This window comes from Capricornis sumatraensis, chromosome 4 (genome assembly GCF_032405125.1).
Source record: "Capricornis sumatraensis isolate serow.1 chromosome 4, serow.2, whole genome shotgun sequence".
Lineage (NCBI taxonomy): Eukaryota > Metazoa > Chordata > Mammalia > Artiodactyla > Bovidae > Capricornis > Capricornis sumatraensis.
Window position 1 is genome coordinate 146446997 of NC_091072.1, and position 25664 is coordinate 146472660.

General features: G+C 43.4%; 1 protein-coding gene across 1 annotated transcript in view; it reads right to left on the minus strand.

Moving 5' to 3' along the window:
* Positions 1-25664, minus strand: part of LOC138078779 (antigen WC1.1-like) — an 89341-nt gene that overhangs the window by 23617 nt on the left and 40060 nt on the right. The window contains exons 6-10 of the mRNA XM_068971524.1: positions 14866-15186; positions 11174-11494; positions 7751-8071; positions 4800-5120; positions 952-1272 (exon numbers count right to left, since the gene is read on the minus strand). Coding sequence (XP_068827625.1) covers positions 952-1272; positions 4800-5120; positions 7751-8071; positions 11174-11494; positions 14866-15186 — 1605 coding nt within the window. The remainder of the gene's footprint in view (positions 1-951; positions 1273-4799; positions 5121-7750; positions 8072-11173; positions 11495-14865; positions 15187-25664) is intronic.

The following is a 25664-nucleotide window of genomic DNA, read 5'->3' on the forward strand; positions in this document are numbered from 1 at the left end:
GTGTTGTAATTGTCAAGCTTCCGGTTTTCTTGCAGCCTTAACATCCCCACAAATAGGAAGTGAGCTCCCCACTCAGGTAACCAGGTGCACCAGGGTGATGAGACTACCCCCTGAAACATATCCCCTCTTCTTGTCCTCTCTTGTGACCTAGTAACATTCAAATGCATCAGTGAAATACCCTCATGTCTCCTCCTTCTCTAACTCCACCCAACCCCCATACTGTATCTTGTTCACAGGTCTTCATACCCCATTTTAGGTCACCACTCCTGTTTTATGACTTTCCTATTGGTCCCTCTCCCATGGTGGCTCAATCAGTAAAGCGTCTGCCTGCAATGCAGGAGACCCGAGTTCAATCCCTGAGTCAGGAAGAACCCCTGGAGAAGGAAATGGCAACCCACTCCAGTACTCTTGCCTGAAAAATTCCATGGATGGAAGAGCCTGGTGGGCTACAGTCCATGGGGTTGCAAAGAGTCGGACACGATTGAGCGACTTCACTCTCCCATGAACCCACCTGCTGGCGCTCTGTCTCTCTGGGACTTGGGAGTATAATACACTTTATTTGCCTGTACCTCTCCTACATCCCCTCTTGGAGTTGCACTTTTCTGACCATCCCATGAAAGAATACAGCAAGCTACCATGATGAACCTAAGTCATAGAAGTCCAGCCTGGAAGCTGTACCTGCACGAAGCATCTGACCTCACCTCCCTGCCTCCTATGAAGACCACAGAGCCTGGAAGTGCTCAGTATCAATAGGTGCGGGGACTTTTCTCTCTAGTGACAAGTAAGCCCTTCTGCTCCCTTGAGCACCTAACATTCAAGGAGTCACTGGATCACTGGAATCTTCACCCAAGAATGTTCTAAAGGCTGTGATCCATATTCTCATAGTTATTCTGGGAATGAGACTGAGGCTTCTCCTGCTAGGGATTCCCTTTTGGACCAGACAGCACTTACCTGAGCAGACTGCTCCAGCATCCTTGTCATGGGAATGGCCCTTGGGACGATGGTCTTTCACAGTAGGATAACTACACCTGGTGATAGCTGACTCCTGCCCTTTGCAGTAAATATAATGAAACCAAATGGGTCCAACACCTGGTCCAAATTTAGCCCCTTTGGGAGCATCAACAGCACCTCCACACCCCAGTTGTCTGCACACCACAGCTGCCTCCTCCATACTCCAGTTGTGATCATTCACTGTACCCCATTCTCCTTGGTGCTTCACTTCCACTCTCCCCTCACAGTGGTGGGTTCCATCACTCAGCCTCACCTCCAGATCTGCAAGAGAGACACAGACACAGGACACAAGAGATTTTAGCAGACCATGCAGTGGACTGCTGGTAATTATTAAAATATGAATACTCTGATGTCTGAAAACAAATCCTTGTGAATAGCATTTATGACCTTTGTGATATAAACATTCCCACCATGGCCAACGCTAAGCTCCCAATGTGCCATCACTGAACCTGGAGCAGGAAAGGAGGCACAGGTATTTCTCACAAGCCTGTAGAAACAGCTCCAGGAACACCACCAAGGACAGGCCTTCAGAGACTCTGGATGCAGCCCTCCCTGCAGATGTGCCCAAGGCTACTAGGGCCCAGCTTCTCTGTCTCAGTTACAGCTCATGGCCCGGGATCCAAGGAGGAATCCTCTCTCTCTTTCCTTGTCCATAGGGAGCATCTCATTCAGCTTAGGAACAGAGGGCTGGGGTAACAGGCTCTAAAGTGTCCAGGTTATTTCTGTCACCTGGTGTTCATCTAATCCCCTTGTCTAATCTCCAGACAAAAAATGAACCTAGTAACGTATATCTAGAAAAACAATTTGCAAAGTGGTGAGATGGCAGTTAGATTAGGTTTCAAGGCGACTCTGGTTTCCCCTTGGTGACTTATCTCATTCTGTCTCTTGCTTTAATAATGCCAGCTGCCATTCCATGAGCTGTGTATGAAAAAAAAAAACCCTCATGACAAGGAATGGAGGCAGGCTTCTATCAACAGCTGGCAAGGGACTGAGACTCTCAATCAAAGAGCTAACCGAAGGTCTGAACACTGCCAACATCTGGGTGAGAACATTTGCGCGATATCCATCCCTGGTTGAACCTTCAGATGATTGCACCTTGTGAGTCATCTGAAGAGATAGATTCTAGGCTATAAAAATATCACACAAAGAAAACTGCCACTTTCAATGGCCAGCACTTCCACAGAACTCAGAAATGACTCCCACATCAGCATAAAGGAAGAGAGGGCAGGAAGGAATGAGGGCAGGAAGCGAGTGAGATGGAGCTGTGGTGAGCACGGGCGCTGACCTGGATCGCGGCCCGTCTTCCCTCCTGCATTTCGTGCATCTTCATCCCTTCCCCATTCTGCACCTCAGGCCTCAGTCTTTTCAGCTAGTGAGTCTCCTCCCAAATCTGTCTCTGGAACCGCCTGGAATCTACTCCTTCATTCATACAAGCTCCTCTACATTACTGTTTTTTCATTCAGTCCCTTATTCATGTCCAACCTTTTGGGACCCCATGGACTACAGCACGTCATTGTTTCCACAATGGGATTTCTCCTAAACACAATTCATCACTTCTAAAAATCCACTGCAGAGGATAGAATTTCTCTTCCATAATCAACTCTTGTGATTGAGAGGAAGAAACTCCAAGAGTTGCATTTCAGTGAAAATCATGAAAAGTCATTCTGTTCTAATCTCAGTTCTGCTGCATCAGCACCACATTCACCCACCATCACATCACTAACCATAGTTCCTGAAAATACAGAAAATACAAACCAGTAGGAGGAAACTGGTGACTAAAATTAATAGAAGGAAACTGGAGCAGTTCATAAAAATGTCAGAGCCTAAGTTAGAGCAACGACATCAGGGAGTAAAAACCACAGTCAGGGTTTAAATGCCAGAGCACTCTCAAATCCTTATATTTTAAAGTATATCCTACCTGGAGTTAATATCAAAACGTAACTTTTTTAAAAACTGCAATGTTAGGAGCTCCAATATGATTCAAAATGTCAACAACTCAGTCTATTTCTATTCACTGGCTGATTATTCAAAATAAGGCAGGGCTGCTTGTAATGTTTCCACAAGTTGATCCACAGTTGGAACCATGATTATGACATTGTGACCATAAGGACAGTTACTTGAAATGCTAGAAAAGAGTTTTCTTAAACCAATAATTCTTAACTGAAATCAAGGGCCTTTTGAAAATAATTCTTTTTAATCATAACGCGGTAATAAGGAGGATGAAAGAAAACTTTTTGAGGAGATGTACAGGCTTATGGCATAGACGATGGTAATGATTACACAGATATATACTGATGTCCAAACTCAAAAGTTGTAAATATTAACTATGTATAGCTTTTGGTACGTCAATCATACCTCAATAAAGGAGTTTTAAAAAGAAAAGAACTGTTGTCTTAGCCTCAAGAGTACCATCAAAGACCTGCTAAAGGTGAGTTTGGAAAAGATCACTTTTCCAATGATCTTTCCCAGTAAAACACAGAGAGCTGATTGGCTGTGCCTTCTAAGGGCCTACTGCTGATGTGCTCAGAGCTCCCCTGTCCCACCACCTCAGCTGCTGGAAGAATACTTTCTTGAGACCCAACCATCTCTGTTAGGGACTTTGCCGTGATATCTGATATTATCTTCCTCATTCCAGCTATTGGGGTGGGTTTATACCCTGGAAGGACATCTCTGATGACTCAGTGGTAAAAAATCTGCCTGCAATGCAGGAGACACAGGTTGAGTCCCTGGATTGGGAAGATCCCCTAGAGGAGGGCCTGGAAGCCCTCCTAAATTTTTGCCTGGAGAATCCCATGGACTGAGGAGTTTTGTGAGCTATAGCCCATTGGGTTGCAAAGTCAAACACAACAACTGAAGGGAATGAGAACTCACACACGTATACCCTGGAAAGTGCGCCAAACACTCTGAAAACAACAGGGGACATTTCTCGCAAATACTGTGACCACCCAATCACATCTAGTTTCCACCTTGGCTCAGGTCAAATAACATAGAAAGAATCGATCTCTTGATATATATCATTTCAAGTTCTTTTAACCCCATTGTCCAGTTTCTGTGTCATAATTGTTGAATTTCAGGTTTTCCTGTAGCCTCAGTATCCCTACAAACAGGATGTGAGCTTCCCACCCAGACAACCAGGTGCACCAGAGTGGTGGGTCTATTCCCTGCTACAAATTCCTCTTCTCATCCTTCCCTGTGACCTAGTGACATTCAAATGCACCAGTGAAGTGCTCCCTTGCCTTGTCCTTGTGTGACACCACCCAGACCCCCAGTAATGTCACTTGTTCATGGGTATCAACTCCCTTCTTTGGTCCTCATTTCTAGATTGATCTTTGCCAATTGGTACCTCCCTCATTACCCACCTGATGATCTGTCTCTCTAGGATCTGTGAGTATAATGAAATATGTTTGCCTGAATCTCCCATGTATTCCTTCTTGTCTGACCATCTCATGAAAGAATAGAAGAAGCTACCATGATGAAATTAATTCATACAGGTCCAACCTGGCAGTCGTACATGTATGAAACATTTGAGCTCACCTCCCTGTCTCCTATGACACATCACAGAGACTTGAGGGACCAGTGCCTATGGGTCTGCAGACTTTCTCTCCAGGACCAAACAAGTCTTTATGTTCCTTTGAGCACCTAATATTCAAGGTATTAGTTACTGTGTGAGTGGAATTTTCACCCAAGTATGTTCTAAAGGCTGTGATCCATAGTCACAAATTTACTCTGGAAATGAGACCTAGGGCTTTTCCTACTGGGGATACCATCCAAGATCAGGCAGGGCTTACCTGAGCAGACTGCTCCAGCATCCTGGTCATGGGAAAGGCCCTCAGGACGATAGTCTTTAAGAACAGGATAAGTACAGGTCGCGAGCACTGACTCTGTCCCTTTGCAGTAAATATACTGAAACCAAATGGGGCCAATCCCTGGTCCAAAATGAACCCCTCTAGAAGCATTAATGGCAACTCCACACCCCAGCTGTCTGCACACCACAGCTGCTTCCTCCAAGCTCCAATTTTGGTCATTCACTGTGCCCCATTCTCCTTGGTGCTTCACTTCCACTCTTCCCTCACAGCTATGGGCTCCATCCTTCAGCCTCAACTCCAGAGCTGCAAGAAAGACAGAACAGAGCAGAGATTTTAGGAGACCATGTGGTAGTATTCTGATAAGTACTAAAAAAAGGAAAATTCTGGTGTCTGAAAACAAAGCCCTGTGAATAGCATTTCTTGACTTTGTGGTAGAAATATTGCGATCATGGTCAACTCTAAGTCCCCAATGTGCCATCACTGAACCTGGAGTAGGAAGGGAGGCACCAAGTGTTTCTCCTGAGCCTGTACAACCAGCTCCAGGGATACCACCGAGGACAGGCCTTCAGAGACTCTGGATGCAGCCCTCCCTGTAGATGTGCCCAAGGCTATTAGGGCCCAGCTTCCCCGTCTCAGTTAGAGCTCATGGCTTGGAATCCAGGGAGGAATCCTCCCTCTCCTTCCTGTCCACAGGGAGCATCTCATCCAGCTTAGGAACAGAGGGCTGGGTAACAGGCTCTAACATGTCCTGATTATTCCTGCCACATGGTGTCATGCCCTTGTATAATCCCCACACTCGAATGTACCTAGTAATGTGTATCTAACAAATGGAAATTGGTAAAAGTGATGAGATATCAATTAGATTAGGTTTCAAGGTGAGTATGATTTTTCCCTTGGTGACCTTTCTTGCTGTCTCTCTCTCTTGCTCTGATTAAGCCAACTTCCATGTTGTGACCTAATTTGGAGAGAAACCATGACAAGAAATGGAGGCAGGCCTCTAGTCAACAGTCAGCCAGGGGCTGGAACTGTCAGTTCCATAGTCCACCAAGGTCTGATGCTGCCAAAGTTCAGGTGAATATGTTGGACGATATCCTCCCTTGGCTGAACCTTCAGCTGATTGCATCCTTGTAAGACATCATGAGTCCAAGGACCCCATTAAGTCATGTCAATTCCTGGCCCAGAGAAAGTGTGAGATACTAGGTGTTTGCTAACTTAAGCTGCCAAATTCAACAATAATTTGCTGTATAGCAACACATAACTAATATAGGGTTTCCCTCCAGAGTCAGAAGACAGGGGGTGAACAAGCTGGAGGGTTATACATCAACCTTCACTACTTCATCCAGACAAGACTTCTTCCTGTGTAACCAGATCTGCTGTCTGGTCCCACCTGGAACTGGGACCCAAACCACCTGTCTCTGTCACCAGGTCTCACCCAGTGTCCCAGGCTCCTGCCTTCCTGTCAGGAACTGAAAAGTGAGTTTATTGAGACCTTGAATCATCTTCATTAGCTTTGAATTCATGTAAGAAAATGAGAATTTTTCTTATAATCTATTGAGATGTGGTCCCTGGGACATCATTTACACTGCTCAGGTCTCACCTGGCCCGATATACTTCACTCTGAAACCAGCAGTAGTGAGTTAAAGAGAGGAATGTGTGGAGAAATACTGAACTGGAAAAGATCCTCATGCATTAGAAGTCTCCAGTTGCTGCCTACCACAAGATACCACAGATTGGCTGGTTAAATAACATAAATGCATTTATTATATCAGGTTTCTGAAGACTGGGAAGATCACTTTTCCAATAATCTTCCCCAGTGTAGCATCCAGGAGCTGCTTGTCCATGGCTGCTAAGACCTAATGCAGGTGTCCTAATGCCCTCCCCTGCCCCACATGCCAGCATCTGGCATGGCCCTTTTTTAAAGACCAATCAGCTCTATTAGGGAACTTGTTGTGATGTCTGATCATTTCTTCCTCAGTTCCAGCTATCCTGATGGGATAAATGTCCTGGACAATTCACCACAAATTTTGATAACAACTGGGAATACCTCTGGCAAACGCTGTGACCCACCCAATCACATTGTAATTTCTACCTTGGCTCAGTTCAAATACATTTAGACGGGATTGAGCCCTTGTTATGTATCACGTCAGGTTCTTTTAACCTCACTGCCCTTAATTTTGCTGCAGCTACTGTGTTGTAATTGTAAAACTTCAGGTTTTCCTGCAGCCTCAACATCCCCACAAACAGGATGTGAGCTCCCCACCCAGGTGAGCAAGTGGGGAGAGTGATGAGTGTGATGAGACTAGCCCCGGACACAAATCCTCCACCTTGTCCTCCCCTGTGACCCAGTGACCTTCAAATGAACCCATGAAATCCTCTCACACCATTACATAGTATAGCTACACCTGGACCCCAAGTATTGTCACTTCTCCATGGATCTTCACTCTTTTGTGTCACCGCTGCTTGTTGAGCCTTCTCTCTTGGCACCTCCCCCATGTACCCACCTGATAAAACTCTCTAGGATGTCTCTCTAGGATCTGTGAATATCACAAGCTTTGTTTTCCTGCACCTCTCTTCTATCGCTTGTTATAACCATACTTTTCTGACCATCTCATGGAAGAATACTACAGGCTGCCATGGTGAACCTAAATCACAGAGGTCCAACCCAGCAGCAGCACACGTATGAAACATTTGAGTTCACTTTCATGCCTCCCATGACATGTCACAGAGACTAGAGGGACCAGTGACTGCAGATCTGGAGACTTTTTCTCCATGACCAAGTAACTCCCAATGTTTCTTTGAGCACCTAACATTCGAGAAATCCCTGGAATTCTCAGCCAAGAATGTACTAATGGATGCGACTTGTATTCTCATGTTATTCCCAGAAAGAGACTTTCTCCTGCTGGAAATCCCCTCCCAGATGAGACAGGACTTACCTGAGCACACTGCTCCAGCATCCTTGTCATGGGAAAGGCCCTCAGGATGATGGTCTTTAAGAGGAGGATAACTACACTGAGTGAGCATTGCCTCTGTCCCATTGCAATAAACATACTGAAACCAAATGGGGCCAATCCCTGATCCAAAATAAGCCCCTTGGGGAGCATCAGTGGCAGCTCCACACTTCAGCTGTCTGCACACCACCTGTGCCTCCTCCATGCTCCAGTTGTCATCATTCACTGTGCCCCATTCTCCTTGGTGCTTCACTTCCACTCTCCCCTCACAGTGGTGGGCTCCATCCTTCAACCTCACCTCCAGAACTGCAGAGGGACAAGGACACAGGAGACATTTTAGGAGGCTATGAAGTGGCATACTGGTAAGTATTAAAAAATGGAATATCTGATTTCTGAAAATGAACATGAGTTTGAGCAAACTCCATGAGATAGTGAAGAAGAGGGAAGCCTGGCCTTCTGTAGTCCATGGGGTCACAGAGAGTTGAAAATGACTCACCGACTGAACAACGATAACTAGGCACATGGAAATACTAACAGTTTCTTGCTTATTTGAAATGAAGCATAACCATGTAATCTGACTTATCCCATGAAGTGTGAGAACAAATAATGTCACTTTTACAAAGAAACATTTAAGAGTCAATATATTTTCTACTGAGGAAAATCTTGCAGCCTTTTGTTAAGATGGTAGCATAACTATATGGTGGGGCATTCAACAACCTGGTGCTTGATAAATTATGATAAACAGAGACCTGGGAAAACTGAATACAATACATCATATGAGAAGAAAATAGCTATTAGTTAGTACGTTATAACCTGACTTACTTTGTCTATAGTTATAAGAAATAGAAGAAGATTAAGAAAGTGAAAATATTAAGATAGAGACTTAGCATATATTACTTGAAATTGCAAGGCAGTTACATTAAAACCGAAGTCCCTAAGAACATGAGAAGCAAATAACGAGTAAACTGAAGCCTCAAATGTACTAAGAAAAATTGCCAATCTCAAACTTTATAATTAAAAAACACTTTTAAAGAATAAAGCCCTCGGAGAATGGCATTGAAACATGTATAATATCATATAAGTAATGAATCACCAGTCCAGGTTCGATGCAGGATATAGGATGCTTGGGGCTGGTGCACTGGGATGACCCAGAGGGATGGTACGGAGAGGGAGATGGGAAGAGGGTTCAGGGTTGGGAACACATGTACACCTGTGGTGGATTCATGTTGATGTATGGCAAAACCAATACAATATGGTAAAGTAATTAGCCTCCAATTAAAAGAAATAAATTTAAAAAAAATTAAAAAAAAAAGAATAAAGCCCTGGAAAGTGACTTCACCAAGCTGATGATGTTGGAGACAGGAGTTTCCATCCCCCCCAAAAAAGATCAACAATTAAGCAGTTATCTACAGACAGAAACAACTCTGGACAGATCTGAAATCCCCTGAATAAATTTTAGCAACACAAAGATATCATCATTTTTCCAGATCATTCCATCCCCCAAGCCAGCATCATTCGATGCCAAGAGAGTTCCCCTTGCCAGGAACCTCAGAGCAGTCTGAGAAACCAGGGTTCTGGCCTTGTGGGGCAACATGTGAAGGTTGTGTTTGAGTTTCACCTCACCCAGACCCACACAGCTGAGACACATATAAAGGCCTGGAATAAGGAAGAAAAGAAGGGGCTACAGCAGCTGCCACCCAACAGGAACAACTGCAGTTCATGGTGTCCTGCTCTGTAAACGAATTCAGCAGATTCTGCCCCTGAAGAAACCAATGCTGCAGACCTCCTGCAAATTTCACCAGATCACCCGCCCCGGTAACACATTCACTGACATCAGATCCAGAGTATCTCCAGCTTCACTTCCTCCAGAGCCCAGCAACAGCATTGGCAACAGGCTCAGTTTTCTGGCTGAACAAGTGCAAGTTTCTGTTCAGTCGCCCAGTCATGCTGCCTCTTTGCGACCCCATGGACTGCGGCAAGCCAGGCCTCCCTGTTCCTCGCCATCTCCTGAAGTTTGCCCAAGTTCATGGCCCTTACATTGTCTGCAAGACACTAGTCTAAACCCACGGTGCTGACCCCAACACCATGTACGTGTTCATGGCTAGACCCTCCACTGTGCACTTGAATCCCACCAGCCTGGCACCTGTCAGCCGGCTCCACTGCAGTGCACGTGCCCAAGGAAGAGAGTGCAGGAATGGGAGAGCACACCGAGGGCTAGAGTCCCCCAGGCTGCCAGGGAGCCCTTCAATGGCCCAGGCACTTACTGCCTTCTTGGGTCTCCACCACTACATGTGTGTATAACTGGCACCTCCTCCACACAGGCTAAATCTGGTACCCCGAAAAACCAAAACAGAAAACAAATTTGAGTAGAAGTACTTGTGGAAGAAATAGATTTCATATAAAAATTTCCCACAAAAAACTGCAACTTTCAAGGGTCAGCACTTCCACAGAGATCTGGAACAACTCCACATCACTCTGCTTGAGTTTTTGTGTTGTAATTGTCAAACCTCAGGTTTTCCTTTTCCCTCAACATCCCCACAGATAGGATGCAAGCTCCCCACCCAGGTGAGCAGGTGCACCAGTGTAATGAGCCTAGCTCCTGCCACAAATCCCACATCTTGTCCTCCTCAGTGACCTAGTGACCTTCAAATGCTCCAGTGAAAGCCCTCACCCCGTTCTTTCTGAAACTTCACCCTGACTCTCAGCATTGTTCATGGGTTTTCACACCCATTTTGGGAAACTGTTTCTGGGCTGAGCTAGTGCTATTGGTACCTCCCCCATATACCAAGCTGATGATACTCTCTCCGGGATCTGTGAGTATAATAAACTATGTCTGCCTGCACCTCTTCTGTATCCTTTCTTTCAGTCACACTTGTCTGGCCATCTCATGAAAGAACACAGCAAGCTACCATGATGAACCTAATGGATACAGGTCCAACCCAACAGTTGTACACGCATGAAACATTTGAACTCACCCTCCCGCAGACCTGGGTTCGAACCCTGGGTCACAAAAGTCCCCTGTAGAAGGGAATGGCAACCCACTTCAGTATTCTTGTCTGGAAAATCCCATGGATAGAGGAGCTTGGTGGGCTCCACTGCAGGGGGTGGCAAAGAGTAGGACACAACTGAGCAAGTAAAACTTTCACTTTCTTCCTCCTGACTTCTGTGACACATTACAGAGACTGGAGGGACCAGTGACTATGGGTCTGGAGCTTTTCTCTCCAGGGCCAAGCAAGTCCTTTTTTTTTTTTTCTTTTTTGAGCAGCTAACATTCACGAAATCACAGTGCGAGTGAAATCTTCACCCAAGTAGTTCTAAAGGCTGTAATCCATATGCTCGTAGTTAATCTGGGAATAAAACTGAAGGGTTTGTTGCAGGGAAGACCCTCCCAGACCAGACAGAACTTACCTGAGCAGACTACTCCAGCATCCTTGTTATGGGAATGGCCCTCAGGATGGTGGTCTATAACAACAGGATAACTACACTCGTTGATAGCTGACTCCTGCCCTTTGCAGTAAATATAGTGAAACCAAATGGGTCCAATTCCTGGCCCAAATTTAGATCTTTTGGGAGCATCAACTGCAGGTCCACACCTCAGCTGTCTGCACACCACACGTGCCTCCTCTATGTTCCAATTGTAGTCATTCACTGTGCCCCATTCTCCTTGGTGCTTCACTTCCACTCTCCCCTCACAGCTGTGAGCTCCATCCCTCAGCCTCAACTCCAGAGCTGCAAGAGAGACAGACACAGGACACAGGAGATTTTAGGAGACAATGCAGTGGTATGCAATTAAATATTTAAAAAATCTTCTCTCTGAGGGGAAAAAACATCCTGGTAAATATCATTTGTTGACTTCTGTAATACACATATTCCCACTGTGGCCAACTCTAGGCTCCCAATGTGCCATCACTGAACCTGGAGCAGGAAGGGAGTCACCAGGTATTCGTCATGAGCCTGTAGGACCAGCTCCAGGGACACCACCGAGGACAGGCCTTCAGAGACTCTGGATACTGCCCAAGGCTACTAGGGCCCAGCTTCCCCATCTCAGTTGCAGCTCATGGCGCAGGATCCAGGGAGGAATCCTCTCTCTCCTTCCCTGTCCATAGGGAGCATCTCATCCAGCTTAGGAACAGAGGGCTGGGGTAACAGGTTCTAAAGTGTCCCAGTTATTCATGCCACCTGGTGTTCTTGTCCTTGTGTAATCCAAATACCATATTTGAAAAATATTGGCTGAGAATTTTGCAGAACTGATGACAGATACCAAGCCTTAGAATGAATAAGTGCAATAAAACTAAGGGAACACATATGAAAAGCTATTAATTTGTAGGCACATCACTGATGTAAACACCATTCCTGTTTAGTGATTAGTGAAATTCTCTTTTCCTGAGCACATGGAATAACTAATGCTTTCTTGTCTATTTGAAAGGAAGCATAACCACATGTTCTGACTTATGCAATGAAGTATAGTAACAAATGATGCCATTTCCACAGAGAAACATTTATGAGCCAATGTATTTTTCCTGCAGGGTTGTGCTGAAGTGGTACAATAATAAGATAATGGGGAATTCATCAACCTGGGTGCTTAAAAAATTATCATAAGCAGAGGGCCTGCCAAACTGAATAGAACACATCCTGTGCAGATAAATTTGGGTTATTTGTTAATACTTTATAACCTAGCTTATTCTTTCTAAAATGATAAGAAATATCAGGAAATTGACAAAGAGAAAAAATATTAACATAGAGACTTAGTGTGGATTACCTAAGACTGAAAAACATCTACACTAAGTTGCTCAGAATATGAGAAGCCAATATTGAGTAGACTGAAGACTTAGATGTGGTATAAAAATGCAAATTTAAAACTGCATACTCAAAACCTCTCTTTTAAAGAATAAAACCCTGGAAAGTGACATCATGAAAATGATGATGTAGTAGACAGCAGACTTTATCCCCATAGAAACCTCAACAATTAGACAGTTATCCACCAACAAATACAGTTCTAGAGTGAACAGCAGTCCTCCTCAGAAATTTTAGCAACACAAAGATATCATCATTTTGCCAGCATTCCATCCCCCAAGCCAGAATTATTCGATGCCAAGAGAGTTCCCCTTGCCAGGAAGGTTAGAGCAGGCTGAGTAAACAGGGTCCTGGCCTTGTGGGGCAACATGTGAAGGTAGCTCTTCCATTTCACCTCACCCAGATCTGCAAAGCTGAGATACATATAAAGACCTGGAATAAGGAAGAGAAGGGGCTACAGTAACCGCCACACAACAGGAACAACCGCAGTTCACAGTGTCCTGCTCTTCTGTAGGCAAATTCAGCAGATCACACCCTTGAAGAAACTAATGCTGCAGACCTCCTGGGAATTTCACCAGATTACCCACTTTGTATGCACATTCATTGACATCAGACCAAGAGTATATCTACCTTCACTTCCTCCAGAGCCCAGGAAGAGCACTGGCAGTCAGCTCAGTTCTCTGGCTGAACGAGAGCAAGACACTAGTCGAAAGCTAAGGTGTGAGCCCAACATCATACATGTGCTCATGGCTAGACCCTCCAACTATGCACTCGAATCCCACCAGCCTGACACCTGTCAGCAAGCTCCACTGTAGTGTGCATGCCCAGAGGAACAGAGTGCAGCCACGGGAGAGTACACCAAGAACTAGAGCCCCTCAGGCTGTCAGGGAGCCCCTCAACGAGCCAGGCCCTTGCTGCCTTCTTGGGGGCCCACCACTATAGGTGTGTCTATAACTGGCACCTCCCCCACATAGGCTAACTCTGGTATGAAAAAAAAGAGAGAGATATCTACATAGTCTTATATTTGCTAAAGAAATAGATTCCATATCATAAAAATTTCTCATAGTCTATTCTACAACCCCGAAAGGCCAGAACTTCTGCAGAGCCCAGAAATGACTCCCACATAAAGATATAGAAGAGAAATCAAGAAGGATGAGAGCATGAAGGAAGTAGAACACAGAAACTGTGCTGAATATGGGACTTGACCTGAACCTTGATCCCCAGTCTTCTTTCATGCAATTCTTGCATCTTCATTCCATCACCAGTTTGCTTCCTAGAAGCTGGGATGTCCTATTCCTAAGACCCAACCACCTCTAGTAGCAACTTTGCTGAGATATCCGATAATAACTTCCTCAGTTCCAGCCATTATGATGGTATTTATGTCCTGGACAGTTCATCAAACATTCTAAAAAGAACTGGGAACATCTCTGGCAAACACTGTGACCACCCAGTTACATTCTAGTTTAACCTCGCCTCAGGTCAAATACACATAGATAAGATTGAGACCTTATTATGTATCATCTCAAATTATCTTAACTTCAGGGTCCTTAGTTTTGTTCTAGCTGTTGTAATTGTCAAACTTGAGGTTTTTCTGCAGCATCAACATCCCCACGAATAAGATGTGAGCTCCCCACCGAGGGGATCGGGTGCACTAGTGTGATGAGACGATCCCCTGACACAAACCTCCCCATTTTGCCTCCCCTGTGACCTAGTGACATTCAGATGCACCAGTGAAATCCCCTCCCACCTTTTCCTTGTGTAACTCCACCCTGATCTCCAGCACTGCCACTTGTTCATGGGTGTCCGCTCCCTCCTTGTGGTCCTCACTTCTAGGTTGACCCTTGTCTATTGGTACCTTCCTCATTACCCATAAGATGACAGCTGTCACTCTAGGATCTGTGAGTGTAACGAACTATGTTTGCCTGCACCTCTCTTGCATCCCTTCTTACAGCTGCGCTTGACTGACCATCTCAAGAAGAAAACAAAAATGACTATGATGAACTGAATTCTTGGAGGTCCAGCCTGGAAGTTGTACCTGCATGAAACATTTAAGCTCACCCCCCTGCCTCTTATGACACATCACAGAGACTAGAGGGACCAGTTACTATGGGTCTGGAGCCTTTCTCTCCAGGGACAAGCATGTCCTTATGTTGCTTTGAGCACCTAATTTCAAGGAATCATTGTGTGAGTGGAATCTTCACCCAGGTACATTCTAAAGGCTGTGATCCATAGTATCATAGCTACTCTGGGAATGAGAGTAGGGCTTTTGCTACTGGGGATGCCCTCCCAGACCAGACAAGACTTACCTGAGCAGACTGCTCCAGCATCCTGGTCATGGGAAAGGCCCTCAGGACGATAGTCTTTAAGAGAAGGATAACTGCACACTGTGAGCAGTGACTCTTTCCCTTGGCAGTTAATAGAATGAAACCAAATGGGGCCAATCCCTGGTCCAAAATAAGCCCCTCCAGGAGCATCAATGGCAGATCCACACCCCAGCTGTCTGCACACCACTTGTGCCTCCTCTATGTTCCAGTTGGGATCATTCACGGTGCCCCATTCTCCTTGGTGCTTCACTTCCACTCTCCCCTCACAGCTGTGGGCTCCATCCTTCAGCCTCACCTCAAGAGCTGCAAGACAGACACAGACACAGGACATGGGAAAGAGGTTAGGAGATCATGCAGTAGTATACTGACAAGCATAAAAAAAGAAGATTCTGATGTCTGAAAACAAACACTTGTAAACAGCACTTGCTGACTTCTGTGATATAAATATTGCCACCATGGCCAACGCGAAGCTCCCAATGTGCCATCACTGAACCTGGAGCAGGAAGGGAGGCACCAGGTTTTCTCACGAGCCTGTAGAACCAGCTCCAGGGACACCACCAAGGACAGGCCTTTGGAGACTCTGGATGCTGTCCTCCCTGTAGATGTGCCCAAGGCTTCTAGGGCCCAGTTTCTCTGTCTCAGTTCCAGCTCATGGCCCAGGATCCAGGGAGGAATCCTCCCTCTCCTTCCCTGTCCATAGGGAGCTCCTCATCCAGCTCAGGAACAGAGGGCTGGGGTATCAGGCTCTCAGTGTCCCGGATGTTTCTGTTACCTGTGTTCACATCCTTGTGTAATCCCCATGCTCGAATGTACCTAGTATCATGCATCTAACAAAGTAAATTTGCCTAAGTGAAGTCACTTAAGAGAGTAAGTTTCAAGATGACTCTGGTTCCTCCATCATTGATCTATCTTACTTCCTCTCTTGCTTTAATGAAACCAGCTGCCACGTTGAGAAAACTTATGAAGAGACTCACATGACAAGGAACGGAGACAAGACTGTAGCCAACAACCAGCCAGGGACTGAGGTTCTCTGTTCAACAGTCCACCAAGTTCAGAATGCTGCCAACATCCAGGTGAGTATGTTTGGATGATCTCCATCCCTGGTTGAACCTTCAGATGATCACATCCTTATGAGAAATCATGAGTCCTAGGACCCAGGTAAGCCATGTCCATTCCTGGCCCACACAAAGTGTGAGATACTAGGTGTTTGCTGACTTAAGCTGCCAAGTTCAGCACTAATTTGTTGCACAACAACACATAACGGTATAGGACTTCTTCCAGAGTCAGAAGACATGGTGTGAACAAGCTGGAGGTTTATACTTGAGCCTTCTCTGCTTCATCCAGATGAGACTTCTTCCTGTGTGATCAGGCTTGCTGCTGGGTCCCACTTGAAATTGGGACCCAAACCACCTCTCTCTGCCACATCAGGTCTCACCCAGTGTCCCAAGCTCCCGCCTTCCTGTTGGGAACTGAGAAGTGAGTTTACTGAGACCTTGAATCAGCTCCATTAGCTTTGACTTTGGGTCAGGAAGTGAGATTTTTTCTTAAAATCTAACATGATATGGTCCCTGGGGACCAGGCACACTGCTCTGGTCTCCGCTCTGCCCCATGTGCTCTCACTCTGGAAACAGAAGTGGTGCATCACAGAGGGAACATCTGGGAAAATGTTAAACTAGAGAAGATCCTGGCATGTAAATGGCTCAGGCCAGCGCCTACCACAAAATAGCACAGACTGGCTGGTTAAATAGCAGAAATTCATTTATTTTATCAGAGTGCTAGAAGCTAGTAAGTCCAAGGCACAGTGCTGGCAAGGCAACGCTCATCCTGAAACCTCTTTCTTTGGATTTCAGGCCACTGCTGTCACACTGTGTGCTCACCTGGCCTTTCCTAGGACATGTGCACTTAGAGAAAGAGAGGGAGGCCTTTCTCTTCCTTTTCCTGTAATGTCACCTATTAAATTAAGGCCACATCCTTCTGACCTTAATGAACCTCAATTACCCTTCCTAAAGGCCCTATCTCCTGCGGTCACTGTGGGGTTAGGTCTTCACGATATACCTTATGGAGGGTCACAGTTCAGTCCATAGATTTGCAGAGGTTCATTCTCAGAAGGAAATAATGATAAAAGGGGAGGAGATGAAAGAGACAGTAGACACAGGGAGATGTCCTGTGATACTTACTCAGATGTTTTAGAATCTGACACTGAAGCGACAGTAAAGGATTGAAATAGGATCCTGAAAGTTCATGAGAAGCTAGTTTTATTAATAATAAAATTATCTAGGGATATTGGTTCAAGATGGCGGTATAAAAGGACATGTGTTCATATCCAAAAATGGACTGGCTGAGTGGATGAAAACATGTGCATGTATGCACTTCCACTTACCACGTCTCTCTATTTAACTGCCCGATTTGTATGTAATTATTTTATATTGTTAGGTTAATCATGTTTCTATTATGGCTTGCAATTGTAATTATCTTTTTTTTTGGTCTGGCTATTGATTGTGATAAACATATTTTGCTATTGTGATTATGTAGCTATTATTCATTTTAATACCACTCTTTCATGACTGGTCAACAGAAAGTAGTAGAATTCTGTATCACCAAAACTACCATTTAAGAGAAAAATCTTAATCACTTTTTAAAATCCAGATGCACATTAGAATTTATCTTGGAATTTTTTGAAAAATACAAGTGTCCAGGTATATTTTTTTCTCCAAAGCTTCAGATGTAATTCTGGTGAGCATCCATGTTTAAAATAACTGGATTATATGATCTTTTCCTAGTTTGTTTCACTTTTTCTACTTCATATTCAGTGCTCTCATTCCACTTAGTTTATGTTTGCTAATTTTTCCATCTCTTTGTTGATGTTCTGTCTGAAGCCTTTAACAATTGTAATGGAGAAGTTTATACATACAATGTATAATGTGGTAAAAGAATCCACCTGCCAATACAGGAGATGCAGGAGACACAGGTTAAATCCCTGGGTGGTGAGGATCTCCTAGAGGATGAAATGGCAACCCACTCCAGTATTCTTGCCTGGAAAAATCCCATAAACAGAGGAGCCTGAGGCTACAGTCCATAGGGTCACAAAGAGCTGGACACACCTGAGCTACTGAACACAAGCCCATAATGTAATGTATATATTTCAGTAAGCTTTTGAATTTTTGCTTAGTTAAAACATTTATGACATTTTGGTTCCACTTGCTTGACTAAATATGAATAGAATGCTAGATTTCTAATTTATATTCACTCAAAGAGTTGATATAGCTCCATTTATTCTGGTATCTAGGATTACTGCTAAAAGTCTAGAAAGCATATTATTTTAGTGATTTTTAAAAGAAATTTGAATGAGGCTTGAAACTTCCAATCCAATCTGAAGATACCATGTTTAAAAAAAGGGAAATTAACCATGTTTTTTAAAACACAGGAAAATTAACATGTGATACAATATTACTAACCAAAGTACAGATTTGTTCAAATTTTATAAAATTTTATGCTAGTGTCCATTATTTGTTTTCACATATTGTTCAATATTTAGTTGCACTGAGAAGTTTCAGCTGAATTTAAAAAATTCTGATAAATTTTCTTTTCATTTTTTTCTGTTACAAATATTGTCTGATTTTCCTGGTTATGGCTTCTTAGATACACCCATTATTTAAAAGTGAATGCTTAATTTCTAATTAAGTAACCCCAATATAACTTCAATTACATAGGGTTTTTAGGGTATCATTGACGCTAATTTCTCATTTTGATATTAATTTCTCATTTAAAGGCTTTCTTCTCTTCAGTCATTCTCTGTATTTTTTGAGTCTTTTAAGTTTTTTGAGGATTTCAATGGCTAAATCAAAGATCTCTCCTGGTAAATGTCACATTGCACTTGAAAATATGTGGGTTATTTTCAAATATTTTAAACATAATTCCATTGTGATAAGAGAACAGACTCTGTATGACTCCAATACCTTTAGACCATAAAAGTTTTGCACATTGTTTTATGCCCCTGGATATGTTCCAGTGTCTCCTGGTTTATAGTATCTGGAAACTTGAATAGAATTTGTATTCTGTTGTTGTGTGAAAACTGTGCAAATCTTAATTATGTTGAATTGGGTCATAGTGTTTTTCAGGTCTACTACATCCTTCTACATTTCTGTTTATTCATTCAATAAATTTTTGAGAGTTTGATATTTAAACTTCAACTAAAAATCTTAATTCATCTAGTTAAAAAATGGTAATATATAGTGGAACTATATGTGGAAGTATGTCAAGGCTGTATATTGTCACCCTGTTTATTTAACTTATATACAGAGTACATCATGAGAAATGCTGGGCTGGAAGAAGCACAAGCTGGAATCAAGATTGCCGGGAGAAATATCAATAACCTCAGATATACAGATGAAACCACCCTTATGGCAGAAAGTGAAGAGGAACTAAAGAGCCTCTTGATAAAAGTGAAAGAGGAGAGTGAAAGAGTTGGCCTAAAGCTCAACATTCAGAAAACTAAGATCATGGCATCTGGTCCCATCACTTCACGGCAAATAGATGGGGAAACAGTGGAAACGCTGTCAGACTTTATTGTTTTGGGCTCCAAAATCACTGCAGATGGTGACTGCACCCATGAAATTAAAAGACGTTTACTCCTTGGAAGGAAAGTTATGACCAACCTAGATAGCATATTCAAAAGCAGAGACATTATTCTGCCAACAAAGGTCCGTCTAGTCAAGGCTATGGTTTTTCCAGTGATCATGTATGGATGTGAGAGTTGGACTGTGAAGAAAGCTGAGTGCCGAAGAATTGATGCTTCTGAACTGTGGTGTTGGAGAGAACTCTTGAGAGTCCCTTAGACTGCAAGGTGATCCAACCAGTCCCTCCTAAAGAGATCAGTCCTGGGTGTTCATTGGAAGGACTGATGCTGAAGCTGAAACTCCAATACTTTGGCCACCTGATGTGAAGAGTGGACTCATTGGAAAAGACCCTGATGCTGGGAGGGATTGGGGCCAGGAGGAGAAGGGGACGAGAGAGGATGAGATGGCTGGATGGCATCATCGACTCGATGGACATGAGTTTGAGTGAACTCCGGGAGTTGGTGATGGACAGGGAGGCCTGGCATGCTGCAGTTCATGGGGTTGCAAAGAGTCAGACACGACTGAGCAACTGAACGGAACTGAACTGATATGTAATTTTGTTGTATATTTTCTGAGTCTCCTATAAATGTGTTATCATACTCTCATAGTTTAAAATATAAAACGAAAGAAGATTTCAAAAAATAATAAAAATTATCTATTGGGAGGCAAGTCTTGTGCTGTTAATGCAGAAAAAAGTAAGAAAATGTTCCTGCTTTCATGTAGCTTTTACCTAGTTGATGACACAAACAAGGAAGTACGTGATTTCATTACTGTGTTAAGTTCCAGACCTCATAAGTTAAGACCTCATAAGACTGGAACAAAAGGTCAGGGCAATCTAAGAGTAAATGGAAATTCATGGAGTCAGTAATCTGCATTTGCTCTGAGGGCTCTAAGTTATTCAGGAAAGTGTGTGGTGTTTCTTGTGGCCCTTGGTGTGCAGAAGGGCTTCCCAGGATGTGCTAGTGGTAAACAATCTGTCTGCCAATGTAGGAGACATAATACATGAGTTTTTCATTCCTGACTCCAGAAGATCCCCTGGAGGAGAGCATGGCAGCCCACTCCAGTATTCTTGCTGGAGAATCGCATGGACAGAGGAGCCTGGCAGGCTACAGTCCATGGGGTCACAAAGAGTCGGACACAACTGAAGCGACTGAGCATGCATGCACACAAGGTGGTAAGGAGACATAAATCAAATCGGAAAACCACACCCAGATGAGAATCCAGCAGAAGGCATTCTCCACAACATGCTGGCAGTTAAAACAGGCAGGTTTTGCACAGAATTAGATTCAGAGTGTGAATCTCTGGATCGTCTAGGTAATATCCATTTCTGCACTTGATAATACCAAAAAACCATGAAAAAGTATCTATGTATTCCTTTCTATAGTAAATTACCTTCATCCAAGCTTTTAATTATCTTTATAAATATTTTTATAGAGAAAGTGACCAGTATATTGTCAAAAAAGAAAAGTATATCAAGAAAATGGTCCATGAACACAAACCAAGAGAAACAACTGAAGTTGAAGCAGAGACTTCTCATATTCAGTGTATCAGACACTAGGCTGTATATCTTCCACATATACCATATTTAAAGAAATAAAAACACTGTTGAAGGATCTTCAGAGGACTAAAAAGTACACAGAAAAAAAATTTTAAACTGAGCTTCTATGAATGAAAAATATACTTAAAATTACAATGTTTGCATCAAATTAACCTCAGTAAAACATAGAATCAGTGAATTTTATAATAAGTCAGAAGAAATCATCAGGAATACTACTGCACAGAGCAACAAAAACATGAAAAATCCAGAGACAGAAAATGGAGCAAGATGTTTCAAATAAGTTAAACTGACATATGGGCATAAAGAGAGAAAAAGAGGTAGAGAAGGAGAGACACAAAGAAAAACAAAGAATTGAACAGAAGAAATAATTGAAAAACACTGGCTGAGCATTTTCCAGAATTGATGAACAATATCAAGCCTTAGAGTGATAAAAGGGGGCTACCAGTGGCAAAAAGAAAAAAAAAAACTCAAGGACACACATAGATAGCAATTAAATTCCAGACACTTCAAGGATATAAACATCATAAATGTTTAGTCATATTTAAAATTCTCTTATTCTGAGTACATGGAAATACTAATAGTTCTTTGCCTACTTGAAAGGAAACATAACCATGTAATCTGACTTATCCAATGAAGTGTGAGAACAAATGATGTCACTTCCTCATAGAAACATTTAAGAGTCAATACATTTTTTTAAAATAGCAAATCCTGCATCCTTGTAGTGAAGTAGTAGCATATTAATAATAAAATGATGAGGCATAAACAATATAGATACATGAGTAATTATGATAAGCAGATCAAAAAAACTAAGATCATGGCATCTGGTTCCATCACTTCATGGCAAAAAGATGGGTAAAAAGTGGAAACAGTGACAGATTTTATTTTCTTGTGCTCCCAAATCACTACAGACAGTGACTGCAGCCATGAAATTAAAAGACGCTTGCTCCTTGGAAGGAGAGCTAGGACAAACCTACACAGTATATTAAAAAGCAGACACGTCACTTTGCTGACAAAGGTCCATCTCGTCCAAGCTATGGGTCTTCCCAGTAGTTATGTGTGAGTGTGAGAGATGGATCATAAAGAAGGCTGAGCACCAGAAATTGATGTTATTGAACTGCGGTATTGGAGAAGACTCTTGGGAGTCCCTTGGATAGCAAGGAGATCAAACCAGTCAATCCTAAAAGAAATCAGTTCTGAATATTCATTGAAAGGACTCATGCTGAAGCTGCAATACTTCGGCCACCTGATGCGAAGTGCTGACTCATTGGCAAAGACCCTGATGCTGGGAAAAATTGAAGGCAAAAGGAGAAGGGAGTGGCAAGGAAGAGATGGCTGGATGGCATCATCAACTCAATGGACATGAGTCTAAGCAAACTCTGGGAGATGGTGAAGGACAGGGAAGCCTGGCCTACTGCAGTCCATGGGGTCGCAAAGAGTTGGACATGACCTAGTGATTGAACAACAGCAAAAGGAGAGCAAAGGTAATCAGGGGATATAAACCACTATGAGTGTTAAATCCCATGGCACTCTCAAATCTTTCTATTTTTAAGTATATCTTAACTGGAGTTAATATGAAGACATTATTTTTCTTAAAATTATAACATTAGAAGCTCCAGTATCACACAAACTTCAACATCACACAGTCCATTTTATTTCAGATGCTGATTTATCAGAATAAGGCAAGGACTCCTGCAGTGTTTCCACGAGCTTTTCTGCATTTGAAACCATAATGAAGACATTGTGACAATAAGGGATGTCATTTGAAATGCTAAGAAATGGGTTCTCTTAAAACAAAAATTTCTAACTGAAGCTCAAATGCCCTTTGAAAACAGTTACTTTGATAGTAATACTGTAATAAAGAGGATGAAAGAAAACTTTGGAAGGGATGAACAGGTTTATGGCATAGATTGTATTCATGGTTTCACAAATGTATACTGATCACCAAATTCATCAGGGGTAAATACTAACTATGTACAGTTTTTGTAGGTCATCTTTACCTCAATAAAGTAGCTTTTACAAAGGAAAGAATTGTTTTCTTAGCAACTTCAAGAGCATCATTAAAGTTTTGCTAAAGAGATTCATCAAACATGCTGATAACAACTGGAAACATCTCTGGCAAATACTGTGACCACCCAACCATTCTAATTTCCACCTGGCGTGCATGCTCAGAGTCATATCTGACTCTGTGTGACACTATGGACTGTAGCCCACCAGGCTCCTCTGTTCATGGGATTCTCCAGGCAAGAATACTGGAGTGGGTTGCCAGCGTATCTTTCTGACCCAGGGATTGAATGCATGACATCTCTGGCGTCTTCTGCTTTGCAGTCAGATTCTTTACCACTGAGCAACCCAGAAAGACCTATTTCCACCTTCAGTTCAGTTCAGTCACTCAGCTGTGTCTGACTCTTTGTGACCCCATGAATTGCAGCACGCCAGGCCTCCCTGTCCATCACCAATTCCAAGAGTTCACTCAAACTCACGTCCATTGAGTCCGTGATGCCATCCAGCCATCTCATCCTCTGTCATCCCCTCCTTGTCCTGCCCTCAATCCCTCCCAGCATCAGGGTCTTTTCCAATGAGTCCACTCTTCGCATGAGGTGGCCAAAGTATTGGGTTTCAGCTTCAGCATCAGTCCTCCCAATGGACACCCAGGACTGATCTCCTTTAGGACAGGCTAGTTGGATCTCCTTGCAGTCCAAGGGACTCTCAAGAGTCTTCTCCAGCACCACAGTTCAAAAGCATCAATTCTTCGGCACTTAGCTTTCTTCACAGTCCAGCTCTCACATCTATACATGACTACTGGAAAAACCATAGCCTTGACTAGACGGACCTTTGTTGGCAAAGTAATGTCTCTGCTTTTGAATATGCTCTCTAGGTTGGTCATAACTTTCCTTCCAAGGAGTAAGCGTCTTTTAATTTCATGGGTGCAATCACCACCTGCATTGATTTTGGAGCCCCCAAAAATAAAGTCTGACAGCGTTTCCACCATTTCCCCATCTATTTGCCATGAAGTGATGGGACCAGATGCCATGATCTTAGTTTTCTGAGCTTTAAGCCAATGTTTTCACTCTCCTCTTTCACTTTCATCAAGAGGCTCTTTAGTTCCTCTTCACTTTCTGCCTTGGCTCAGGTCCAATACATTTATACAAGATATGGTTTTTCCAGTAGCCATGTATGCATGTGAGAGTTGGACTGTAAAGAAGGCTGAGCACCGAAGAATGGATGTTTTTGAACTGTGGTGTTGCAGAAGGCTCTTGAAAGTCCCATGGACTGCAAGGACATTCAACCAGTCCATTCTAAAGGAGATCAGTCCTGGGTGTTCTTTGGAAGGAATGATGCTAAATCTGAAGCTCCAGTATTGGCCACCTCACACGAAGAGTTGACTCATTGGAAAAGCCTCTGATGCTGGGAGGGATTGGGAGCAGGAGGAAAAGGGGACGACATAGGATGAGATGGCTGGAGAGCATCACTGACTTGATGGACGTGAGTTTGAGTGAACTCCAGGAATTGGTGATGGACAGGGAGGCCTGGCGTGCTGCAATTCATGGGGTCACAAAAAGTCAGACATGACTGAGTGACTGAACTGAACTGAACTGAACTGAGCCCTTATTACATATCATTTCAGGTTTTCTTAACTTCACTGCCCTTAGTTTCACTTCATCTTCTGTGCTGTATTTGTCAAACTTCAGATTTTCCTGCAACCTCAACATCCCCACAAATAGGTTATGAGCTCCCCACCCTGGTGAGCAGGTGCACCAGTGATGAGGTGGTCCCCTGCCCAAATCCCCATCTTGTCCTCCCCAGTGACCTAGTTATATTCAAATGCACCAACGAAATCCCCTAATGCTTTTTTGTCGTGTAACTATACCCTGACTCTGGGTATTGTCATTTGTCCATGGGTCTTCAATCTCTCCTTGTGTCATTGCTGCTTCATTGAGGCTGTCTCTTGTCACTTTCCCCATGTACCCAACCTGATAATACCCTGTATCTTTGAACATAATAAGCTGTATTTGCCTGAACCTCTCCTCTAACCCCTCTTGTAGCCACACATGTCTAAACATATCATGAAAGAATACAACAGGCTATCATGATGAGGTCCAACACAGCAGTTGTACCTAAATGAAGCATTTGGGCTCAGCCTCCTGCCTCCTAGGATTCCCTGTTGGCTCAGATGGTAAAGAATCTGCCTGCATTGTGGGAGACTCAGGTTCAATGCCTGGGTCAGGAAGATCCCCTGAAGAAAGGCATGACAACCATCCCAGTATTCTTTCCTGGAGTATTCGATGGACAGAGGAGCCTGGCGGGCTACAGGTCCATAGGGTCAAAAAGTTGTACACGACTGAAGTGACTTACTTTACTTTTACTTTTTTCCCTGCCTCCTATGACACACAATAGAAACTGGAGGGCCCAGTGACTATGGGTCATGAGACTTTCTCTCCAGGGCCAAGCAAGTGTTCATGTTTTCTTTGAGCACCTAATGTTCAAGAGGTCACTCTATGACTGGAGTCTTCACCCAAGAATGTACTAAAGACTGTGATCCATAGGCATATGCTATTCTCAAAAAGAAAAAGAGGATTTTCTAGCTAAATATCCCCTCCCAGACCAGA